The 12,595-nt window shown below is 37.4% G+C and overlaps 1 protein-coding gene across 1 annotated transcript in view; it reads left to right on the forward strand.

Moving 5' to 3' along the window:
* Positions 1–12,595, forward strand: part of ipo13b (importin 13b) — a 47,483-nt gene that overhangs the window by 4,259 nt on the left and 30,629 nt on the right. Inside the window, exons 2-3 of the mRNA XM_079583761.1 lie at positions 5,862–5,987; positions 8,574–9,184. Coding sequence (XP_079439887.1) covers positions 5,862–5,987; positions 8,574–9,184 — 737 coding nt within the window. The remainder of the gene's footprint in view (positions 1–5,861; positions 5,988–8,573; positions 9,185–12,595) is intronic.

Below are 12,595 nucleotides of genomic sequence, written 5' to 3' on the forward strand. Positions count from 1 at the left end.
CACACACACTCTCACACACACACACACACACACACACACACACTCGTCTGATCTATTAGTGCTGGAAGGTCAAAATCTCATAATGTGATAATTTCAGCTGTTTGTGACATGTGTAACAATTTGCTGTAGTGTGTCTCTCATCATTACTGGAATATCAAGTGTTTATTTTGTTTACTTGATTATCTACTTCTGACTCAATGGATATGAGTCACAAAAATTCAGGGATTGAAAATTCACAAACACATGGCTGATGATGTCAGAAGAACAACCGTTCCTGATTACTCCAGATGGGCTGTTGAACACGATCCCAAAAATCGTCAAATTTCTGGATTTATGCAGTTTTGGGGATTCAGGATGAACAGGTTTTGAATAGTCCACTGGGAAACAAGTCGTGTTTACAAAGTATTAAGCTGAGTTTTCTGAGGAAGAGCGAGTCAATGAATTGTGCAATGACATCGACCTTAGTCACACTCACAGCAGCGCCATCTTTCATTTTTAACGGGAATGAAAGCGAGGCTGTGAGGGAAAGACAAACATCTCTCCAGTGGGTTCGTACTGTTATTCATTGTGTTTTTGCAACACAGCAAAAATATCTTTCAGAGAGATTTCAGTAGACAAATAACCCCAGACACCATGAGCTGTGGAAAATTACATTAGTGATCTTTATACAGCTTTTTACAGCGGATGCCATTAACATTCGGTAAGTCTATCCCTCACAGCCTCGCTTTCATACCTGTCATGGCGCTGCTCTGAAGCTGGTCTATGGTTGGGCTGTCACTTTTGTGAGAACATTTTGAGACATAAGTGTTCATTGAATCAATTGTAAAATCGATTTTCCATGTCTAAAGACGTTTCCATTTTCAACACCAAGTATAGGCCAATCCACAGACAACTAACAGGCATTAAAGGTCAGGAACACTCCACTTTTTTTTTTGGAAATAGGCTCATTTTCCAACTTGCCAAAATGACTAGGAACTTTGTAATAATCCTGCATAATAATCAAGGAACTGCTGCCGTACCAACAGGCGCAATGATATTACAAACTTAGTGCCGGTGACGTTGGAAGTTAACGAGCTGGGGACTATTTTCAGGCTCTGCATAATATCATTGCGCTGCTGGTCCGGCAGTTCCTTCATTATTACGCAGGAACGAGAGAATAGTTCCTAGTCATATTGGCCTAGAAAATCACAACTTTTTATTTTCCGTCGGCCTTAGTACACGATGTAAGTACAGAAGAGTCAAGTTTTAAATAGGAAAAATATAGAAAATATAGAAATATAGAGATGCTAACGGTCTAATCAGATTCAATTATCTATGCTAAGCTATGCTAAAAGTGCTACCGCCAGACCCGGAGATCGGCTGAATGCATTTAAAAACGGTAAAACTGTTTAACTCTAGGGGAGTTGGGAAATGAGCCTATTTCCAAAAAAAGTGGAGTGTTCCTTTAAGACGAACGTAAAGAGGGCGCTTGAGACGCACAAGTCAGCAATATTTCTGATGATTTATTGGCGTGAAGTTTCGTGGACAATGACAAACCGGAGTGCAACATTCTCGAAAAACAATAAGCAGAGTGGACTGCCATAACATCAATGAAAAACATTACTGGAGGATTCAACATGGCTGTGTTTACGATTAAAAATGTCAAACAAATTTCACCTACGTAGGCGACTGTAGCCTGAATCTGTATCTGTATGCATGAGACTCATTGTTGTAAAAAGACACATTATGCTGAAGTATAGCCTAATTTGCTGTTATGTGTGTTTGGCAGAGCCTGCAGTTGCTGTGTGACGCGCGTTCGCTGCGGGCGTATCGTGACGCGCTCCGAGAGAAGGCCGTTAAAATCGATTCCCTATTTTCGTTTTCGAAACTTGTGTTTCTTTTTGAATGTAAAGTGACAGCCCAAGTCTATGGTTCTCAAAACTTTGAAAGACACACAGGCCCTGTCCCAAATGGCACCCTAAACACTTGCAGTCTTCCTATGAGTCCGTACTTTCGTCACGTAACGCTGCTTTGAATGTCGGGAAGAAGTCTTCTGCAGAGCGTTCACAAGACCCAATGTGTGTATGAAGTGTGCCATTTGGGACAGGGCCTCAGAGTTTGGTTTGAGATTAGGGTGACCAGACGTCCCGAAATCTAAGCTGTTGTCCTGTATCCCGAATCCGACCCTAATTCTCCTGAAAATTATACTAAAGCAAAATCTTGAGTAGTTATTGTCTGATAAAACATTAAAAACTGTCCGTGGAGGTTGAGTCGTCCTGCAGCTAGCCTCCGCCGCCGGCTGCTCATTGGCTGTAGCATCTTTTGTTAATTTTTTTATTTCTACTAATATACTGTAAGTGCAAATTTAGATAAGCTAATTTTCATGAATTAGTTTCATTGACATGGCTGGTGTACTGGAACCCCAACCCAATTTTAATGTTTTTTTTTTTTGTGGCTGACTAAAGACTAATGACAGACTGTTGATCTTTGAATACAAATATGTTTGGTTCAGGTTTGAAATTCATTATGTTTTTCATTATATTCACTATATTTGAGACCCTTAGTAGCAAGTAGCAAGGACATTCAAACGATTCGTTCACGAAACGCCGATATGTGTTGCTCATAGTCTCAAAACAGTCCTGTGTCTTGTAGTTTGTTTGGAACTGTTTTTGTTTGCAAAATAGCAAAAACAGGCAATACTGTGTCTAAAATGTAGCCTAAAGGTCCTTGCACACTGAGGCCCCGTTTACACGTACATGGTTATTTTGAAAAACGGAGACATTTCCCTTCGGTTGTGCCCCTCGTTTACACGCAAACGGAGAATTCTCCTCTGAAAACGATTCTTTCTAAAAACTCCGGCCAGAGTGGAGATTTTGGAAAACTCCGTTTTCACGTTTGCATGTAAACTGAGAAAAACTGAGTTTTAGGCAGTCGACGTCACAGTATGCGACAGAACTTGCACTGCGTCAAAAGTGCGACCTATATTTTCGGGATTCTGATTGGCTAACGTGGGCTTGAGCTTCTCGTTACACTGCCACCTACAGGTTTGGCATGCTCTTGACGGCATATACACGGGTTCGTGTAAACGAAGACTTTTCTGAAAACGGAGAGGGGTGAAATGTCCGTTTATGAAAATAACCGGCTACGTGTAAACGTAAATTTACATAATGTGTTTTTTCGTATTTGTCATTCGGTGTCTCTAAATTCAAAATGCTTGCTACGGATGTGAAAAACCCCAGCAGAAAGTCGAACCCGATCCAGTGTGTGTAAGCGTGATTAGAATAACTTTAATTTTTTAACGTGCAGAAATTTTGGACGAGCATTTCGGACTCAGTGTGCAAGGACCTTAAAGGGATAGTTCACTTTAAAATTAAAATTCTGTCATCATTTACTCACCCTCAAGTTGTTTCAAACCTGTATTAATTTATTTCTTCTGCTGAACACAAAGAAAGATATTTTGAAGAATGTCTTTTTTTAGTATTTTTTTTTCCTACTATGGAAGTCAATGGGTACAGACTACTGTTTGGTTACTGACATTCTTCAAAATATCTTTCTTTGTGTTCAGCAGAAGAAATAAATTAATACAGGTTTGAAACAACTTGAGGGTGAGTAAATTATGACAGAATTTTAATTTTAAAGTGAACTATCCCTTTAAGTCACTTTTGTTTATTAAACTGTTGTATAAAATCAATATCACATTTGTACTCCTGCTGATATTTGGAGAAAAAATGCCACTCTTTGTGTGATATTGATTAACTATATTAAATTATATAAATATAAAAGACATACAGAGGTATTTTTTTTTACCCCCTTATCTTGAATATTTGGGGCTTTCTAAATGCATTTTAAATCACACAGTGAAAGCATGCGTGCTAGTCTAACCTACTAGACTACATCACGTAGTGCATGATGTGTTTTTGTAAAGTGAGGGACACACACTTGATAATGTCAGATTGCACATCGTTAAAACAACAATCACAATAGTATTGTAGACGATATATCGCACTCCCCTACGGCCAAGGTCAGGAATTTCATTAAAAAATACATTAAATGTCATATCGTAAACCCCCATGACACTTGGAATATACGACATGTGTCGCATGGGATCATTCTGAGGTACTTTAGCTTCTTTTTTTAAAAAGCTTGATGCTGGCCAGAATGGGGAACAGAATTTATACTGATAGTAGTGCAGACAATGCCTGTAGCGCAGCTCATAGAGTCAGATTAAACGAGTGATTAATAGATGTCTGGGTAAAATGGATCCTGCAGAATGAGGGAGTCATCGCACACACACACACACACACACACACACACACACACACACACACACACACAGGCAAGATCGAATGCGGTAACCATGTCAATGGACCAAAGTCATTGAGCGCTGGTCTTTAAGAATGAGTTTGTGCAGAATAGATGGTTGCCATAGAAACATTTCAAAAGATGTAGCCATGTGCTTGAACACCCATTTATACCATATTTATTTTTAACCATTTTAGCATCTGCAGCTAATAGCACTCACTCAAATCTTGATTGCACACAGTTGGTATCATCATGTCACCAGGTTTACTCTGACAGATGGCTTTCTCTCATGGGGTTTCTAATGTACTGTCTACTGTCACACACACACACACACAGTCTAATTCCTCTCTGATCGTATTTGATTTTTATATTTTATGATAGGGTGACCCTGGATCACAAAACCAGTCACATGTCGCACGGGTATATTTGTGGCAATAGCCAACAATGCATTGTGTGGGTCAAAATTAATTTTAATTTTATGCCAAAAATCATGAGGATATTAAGTAAAGATCATGTTCCATGAAGATATTTTGTAAATTTCCTACCGTAAATATATAAAACATGTATTTTTGTGAGTGAATGCAGCACAATCGTGAACATAAATGCACAACTTTAAAGAAGATTTTCTCAAGGTTTCGAATTTTTTGCTCCCTCAGATTCCAGATTTTCAATAGTTGTTTCTCGACCAAATATTGTCCTATCCTAACAAACCATACATCAGTGGAAAGCTTATTTATTCAGCTTTCAGTATAAAAATAAACCCATGTGACTGGTTTTGTGGTCCAGGGTCACATATTAGTATTTAGACTAAATCATAAAAATAGATGTTTTGGCTAATAATATATCAAGATCAGTAAGATTTTTTTATATATACAGCAAGGATGCATTAAATTGACCAAAAGTAGCAGTTGAAACATTCATAATGAAATAAATGCTGTTCTTTTAAACTTTCTATCAATCAAACAATCTTCATGTGTCATGATTTCCACACAAATATTTCTGAAAGATCGTGTGACACTGAAGACTGAAAATTCAGCTTTGCATCACAAGAATAAATTACCATTTAAAAAATATATTCAAATAGAAAACAGTTCTTTTAAATTGTAGTAATATTTCACAATATTACTGTTTTTACTGTATTTTTGATCAAATAAAATACAGCCTTGGTGAGCAGAAGAGACTTCTTTAAAAAACATTTTTACCGACCGCAAACTTTTTAAACGTGTGCGTGCGTGCGTGCTGACTATTTAATTTTGAAACTATATTTTCGTGGTAAACATAGAAGCTTTAATAAATCCCTGTTATTTTTGAATGAACATGTCATAATTCGCTGTGTTATTTGCCCTCCCACCATATTAAACGCTTTACTTGCAGAAATGAAGGCACATGCATCAGCAGTTGAGACCCGTAGATTCACTTTAAGAGCACACACTTTCATATATGTGTCTGCTAAACTGCCTCGCAGGAACCCTGGGGTTAATAAAGCATTATTAGATTGTATCCATGTGCTCCATAATGGCCAGAGTGCAATGTATCACAGTCTAAAACTGTCTCTCTCTCTCTCTCCCCCTCTCTCTCAGGCCCTGCATCAGCTCTATTATGATCCTAACATTGAGAATAAGAATCTGGCTCAGAAATGGCTGATGCAAGCTCAAGTGTCTCCTCAGGCCTGGCAGTTCTGTTGGGTTTTACTGAGACCAGAGAAGGTAAGGACATCCCGTTCTCTTTGTTGCACTGTCATTCCCTCTTTTTTTCCCATCTGTGCTTGTCCTTTATACCCGAGTTAAATGGGTTGGGAATGCTGTTTCACAATGACCTTTACTATTTCTGGCAGTTGCATTGCAGGAGCTGCCGTTGCATCAACTGAACTACACATCTCAACCTCAGTTTTCTATTTCTGTTTCATTTGACAAAATTAACTCAAAATTGAGTTATATTTCATCCCAAGATTTGCAAAAAATAAGTAATTACTGGTGAAACTGGAAAAATTAGAATATCGTGCAAAAGTTCATTTATTTCAGTAATTCACTGAATATAATTCAAGTTAAAAGGTGAAACTAATATATTATATAGACTCATTACATGCAAAGTGAGATATTTCAAGCTTTTATTTGTTATATTTTTGATGATTATGGCTTACAGCTTATGAAAACCCAAAATGCAAAATTTGAATATTGTGAAAAGGTTTTCATAAGCTGTAAGCCATACTCATCAAAAATATAACAAATAAAAGCTTGAAATATCTCACTTTGCATGTAATGAGTCTATATAATATATTAGTTTCACCTTTTAACTTGAATTACTGAAATAAATGAACTTTTGCACGATATTAACATTTTCCGAGTTTCACCTGTATGTTTTGCATAAAGAATTCATTTGCATTGTGACTTCACAACTTTCCATCCCCTCGTAAAATGGTTTGCCATTTAAACATCATTAATGTTTTATAATGAGAATGTATCTTTTTTTGTATCACAGTAATGAAAATGGAGGGACCAAAAAATGTGTTTAATTGTCATGGAAATAACATCATAATGCAACAAAAAAGGCTAAAAATACATGCAAAATACATTTTCTTTTGATTTGATTTCTTAATGTGATTTCTGAGTGAAATATGACCCAGTTCTTTACAGGATTCAATATATTCAAACAAAGAAGGTTCTTTGGTTTATTATCATGAATTCTGATAAGAACTGGGTCATGTTTACTCCCTAACATGATTTTCGTATTTTCTTTTACTTTGAGTCAAGTATTTTTGAGGATGAGGCCATGTCACCCCTGTAAAGGTCAAAGGTCACACAACCTCTAAAGGTTACATGTTTATCTGTTGAATTTAGGTATCTTCAAGTGACATTAGTTTTCTCCTTCCTTTACACAATTATTTAGCTTTGTTTTTTTATATTAATGTATGTAATTGAATCCTTAATTTAAGAGATTCATTCAAAAATGCTGATTCATCCAGCAATGAAACGAGTGAAGTATTTTTGATTGAGTCATTGAATCATTCATTCAAACTGATTTTTTCAAAGAATTAAACATTTTGAACAGACTGCAGCCATTAACATTTTGTCAGAGCCTCTAGTAAATTATTCTGTATCGTGCCGCTCTAGTGTCCGCTCGAATGTTTTAAAATAATTTGAATGTTTAAATTGGCAAGACTTAGAAACATGTGCAAATGATAAACTTCCACTCTATGATGGGTAAACTTAACAATTAATCTTTACACATGCATGCCAAACCGTGGGGCCAGTCTGTACGGATCATCAACGATCCGTTACCCCTTTTACATATCCACCTTATTCCTGACGACCTTTCTGCGTTTTGAATCATGGGTGGCACTTCCGGTTTGGGGAACTTCCATTCAAAAACGAATCATTTCAAATCATACGGTTGCCCTACAAATAAAGCTGATCCGTCAGTTTTACGATGATGAGCTGTCAATTCTCCTTCATGATTTATTTTCAGACATCATGAGAATAAAGTCAAACTTGGTATTTTAACGTGACATGTTATAACAAGAACATCGATGGCAAGAGCTCTTTTCAGTCGCTGCTTTCTTTTTCTTGTGATTATTTTCTTTTTTCCGTTTGCAATCCGCTATAAAAGGATGAAAAAGGAAAACATATACTGCACATTTGTGGTCTGTTCTCCCGAATTTAATTAGCATACTTCACTGAATGCACGAATAATCTCTCGTTATTCTCCTCAAATCCTCACGTCTCTTTCCAGGTTTGTTTTCACAGGTAAATGCAATTAATAATCTGTCAAAATGACGGAAATCACTTTGAAATAGTATCACGTAATGCTGAAGTTAATGAACATTTTTGATTAAGGCGCTTTTGGGGTTATTTGGTCTGTTGAAATACCTTGTTGATGCTTTTACACTTTTAAATTTCCTTTTAATGTTCGATGGTTGAAGGGTGAGTAGATTTATGTCATCTCATTATGACACTTTTTAAACATATTGCGTTCATAAAGTGAGTCTTTTCACTGATTGTTGTTTACAGCTTAACGGAAGTTACACCAATAATTGGCGCAAAGCGTCATGGGGCGTAGGAATAATGTGGATACAGTGGAACATGTTATTAAATTATGAAAATAAGCCAAAAAGTTTTGCTTGCGAGTTGCGACACACCAGTTGAGAAGCACTGATCATCACAAACTTTGTGTCGCCGACTAATGATGCAAGAAGACTTTATGCTCTGTGCACATTTCATCTGATTTCTTCTTCAAGGAGTCTATTAATAAAAACCACGCAATTAAAAACTGCATGTCTTCCTTCTTCTCCGCAGGTTCCAGAGATCCAATACTTCGGCGCCAGCGCCCTCCATACCAAGATTTCCCGCTACTGGGGCGACATCCCCGCCGAGCAGTACGACTCGCTCAAAACCCAGCTGTTTTCTCAGATCGCTCGCTTCGCGTCCGGCTCTAAGATCGTCCTTACCCGCCTGTGTGTGGCTCTAGCGTCCCTCGCCCTCAACATGATGCCCGAGGCGTGGCCGGGGGCCGTGACGGAAATGGTGCGCATGTTTCAGGAAGAAGGAGGCGAGGTGGACGGGCGCGCTCGCTGCTTGGCCCTGTTGGAGCTCCTCACGGTCCTCCCGGAGGAGTTTCAGACCAGCCGGCTGCCGCAGTACCGGAAGGGTCAGGTGAGGGGCGCTCTGGGCCGCGAGTGGGTGGCCGTCTACCCGCTCCTCCAGCAGCTGTTACGGCAGCCGGACTCGCCTCCGCTGGTCAAAGCCCGCGTGCTCAAGTGTCTGTCGAGCTGGGTTCTGCTGGACGTTCCTCTGAACGAGAGCGAGGGATTGGTCGAGGCCAGCTTCACGGCGCTGGCAGATCCGGAGCTGTTCGATACGGCTGTGGAGGCCATCGTCAACACCATCTCACAGCCCGACTCACAGAGGTCAGTCTTCATCACGGCACTACTCAGATAAAACACATGCAAAGCAATGAATTGTGAGGAACTGAGCTGTACAGAATTATACAAAACCAGTCGAGGAACTTTATAGAAACACAAGAAACATGGAACAGCGAACCGGGAAGTGTACAGATTCAATGTTTTGAATACCTAGTGATGGCTGGTGAATTGAGATTTTTTTTTTTGCACTTCATGCAATTATATATATATATTTTTTTACATTTTCGATAAAATATGATCTGGACAAGTTCTTGTGGGATGTACCAAAATATATATTTTATAATGTACAATTTGAGTAACTCCCAATCCAGTGTCTGACTATTGTTCTTACATTGTGATTTACATCATAATTGCATTATTAATAATCACACTTTAATTCATTTATAATATAAAATTAATCGCACCAGCCTTTTTATTTTTTTTGCAAAGAGCAAAGTATTTTTACATTTGAGTTATTAATAGCTATTGTTATAGTTTGTGTGTGTAAATATATATTAGTGCTGGGCAAAGATTAATCTAGATTAATCGCATCCAAAATAAAAGTTTGTGTTTCCATAATATATGTGTGTGTACTGTGTATAATAAGTTTCTATATATAAATACACACACGTGCATGTATATATTTAAGAAAAATCTGTTATTTATATATAAAATATTAATATTTATATATAATATAAATTATATATAAATATATACACAGTATATAAATGCAAATATTTCTTAAATATATACAAGCATGTGTGTGTATTTACATATACAAAATAATTATCCACAGTACACACACATATATTATGGAAACACAAACTTTTATTTTGGATGCGATTAATCTAGATTAATCTTTGCCCAGCACTAATATATATATATATACACACAAACAAACACACACATACACACACACTTATAGTAAGTATATATAGATATACACTTCAGTATGCCTGCTGAACAATATGAGATGCATATGCATCTTTAGGAATATCAGTGAATGCAAAAATGTGTACAACGTGATGGAAAGAGAGAGAAAATGGTCTGAAGGAGAACAAACACAGGTGTGTGAGAGGGAGATTGGCCAGAAGAGAGACAGAAACAAAGGCAAATTGAAACACAGTCACATCAGAGGAGAGGGAAGGGGGGCTGGCGGCGGCGGCGGCAGGTTTATTTCAAGGATGGCTGGCGTTTCCATGGAGACAGAGCGAGGGAGCGATGTCTTACGCTCTGGTTGGTACAGACTCGACGGGGTCCCTCCCCTTCCCCCCTCAGAGAAAGCAAGAGCCAGCGGATGCTGAGGACGGGCCTTTAGAGGTGAAAGCTTCCTTGGTTGTGGAAAGCTGGTGGTACGAGGTTAAAGTGCTTCTGCCCTGATGGAGACAGACAGTTGTTCACCGCTCAAGTACTTGAGTCTAATCCCGTAGTTGAATAGTTTCTACAGGTGTCTCGCACACGGTTGCGGCTGAACTCACTTCGCAGTGCATGAGGGTCTGATTAGGACAGGTGACCTTTAGAGGGAGGTTTGGGTTTTTCATGGGAAGTTTGTGAAGCAGGGCTGATTGGAAGCATAGATTTTTTTGTGGGGGGGATTGGATTTCTATTCGTTGCATTTCATTTTATTTTGAGGGCTCGATTATATTTTTTGGTTTTATTTTAAATTTAAATTTGCAATGTATTGATCAACACTTGCTGTTCTGGAACTCATGAAGTCCACAATAACCTTTTTCTGCAAAAACAAAAGAGCTATTTAAATTTGATTTATTGTAATTCACCTTTAGATTTTTTATATATATATATATATATATATATATATATATATATATATATATATATATGGAATTGGTGATTTATAAAATATCAATCAAATATATTAATAATATTTATCAAATACAATATTGACAAGAGAAAAATGCTAGCTGCTCTCGGCTGAATAACTTCATGTTTTAATAAGCTTTCTGAAACCAAACATTAACACCGAGTTATGCATATTAAGAATCTCTTTGGCTCATTTGAATTACATAGATAATTAAACTGTTAATTAATTCCTTCTCAATCAAACTCTAAACCGCATTGAATACATATTGTTTATTATTACAGGTGAAACTCGAAAAATTTGAATATCTTGCAAAAATTCATTTATTTCAGTAATTCAAGGTGAAACTAATATGTTATATAGACTCATTACATGCAAAGTGAGATATTTCAAGCCTTTATTTGTTATAATTTTGATGATTAGGGCTTACAGCTTATGAAAACCTTTGCACGATATTCACATTTTTAGAGTTTCACCTGTATTTAGAGCTGCACAAATCTAGATAAATTGAGAATTTTTTTTTTTTTAGAGAGATCATGATTCTCCCACGATTCTGAACAGACAACTAAACAAAATAACATAAATTTTACTAGAGCTTCTAACATAATATTAATTGCTACAGCGTATTTAAAAAAAAAATAGTTAAAAATTATTTTTTAAATCAATTGTTTCATTACTGGATGAATTGTTTTGAACTAACCTTTTGAATAAATTATTCAATGACAAATAAAAAATGTAAGTCACTTGTCGCCACCTACTGGCGTAACGATGTAATCGATACAATAATTATTTGAAGAGCCAAGTTACTTTCAAAAGGGAGATTTTCTCAGTGTATGTATACGAATTTCGAACTATAAACTTTTATCCCGGTACTTGTAACAGAAATAATGATGCTGTGTGGTTGGAAAGACTGTGAAGCTTTCATAACTAAACATGACAACTGCTCTCTCTGGGTCAGCGTCAGATTCGAATGTCCGGATATGATTTTGTCAAAGGTTTAATAGACACAGAGGCGAATTGTTGTCATTTAGGAATAAGATTGCGTGGGTGTTTGAAATTATAGTTGTTGTTTTTAATTGTGCAGCTCTAGTATTATTAATGTATAATTTTGTTAATGCATTATTCGTTTTAACAGTTGCATGTTTGTTTGTTTTTCCATTAACTGAGCTAGATTAGACTCCTCCCTCAGGCCGTGTTTGAAACCCCTGTTGTTGACAGACAGTTGATTTGATGAGTAAACACATGGACAGCTAGCGTGCGAGTTTTTACTCTCAGCTGTCATATTTTGATCTGTTGCTGAACGTGTGAAGTGTGTGGTCCACTCGCAACCACTCAAATCTCTTTGTGTGTGGTGCTTTGTGTTCAGTATGGCAAGCGTGTCACTTGCTCGTAAAGGTCACATCAATGATTCTGATTTTGATTTTTGTTATTCATTTCACCTTTGTCCTTTTCTCCATCATGCCTGGTGCCTCGTCCTCCCTCGTTATCCTCTGTCTTCATCACCTCATCGCCTCCTCTCACTGTTTAAACACATTACAATCAAGCCTCTCGGGAGGATGCCATTGGACCAAATGCATCCTGTTGCCAGGCAACTCATT

Source organism: Phoxinus phoxinus (genome assembly GCF_949152265.1).
Source record: "Phoxinus phoxinus genome assembly, chromosome: 16".
Classification (NCBI taxonomy): Eukaryota; Metazoa; Chordata; class Actinopteri; order Cypriniformes; family Leuciscidae; genus Phoxinus; species Phoxinus phoxinus.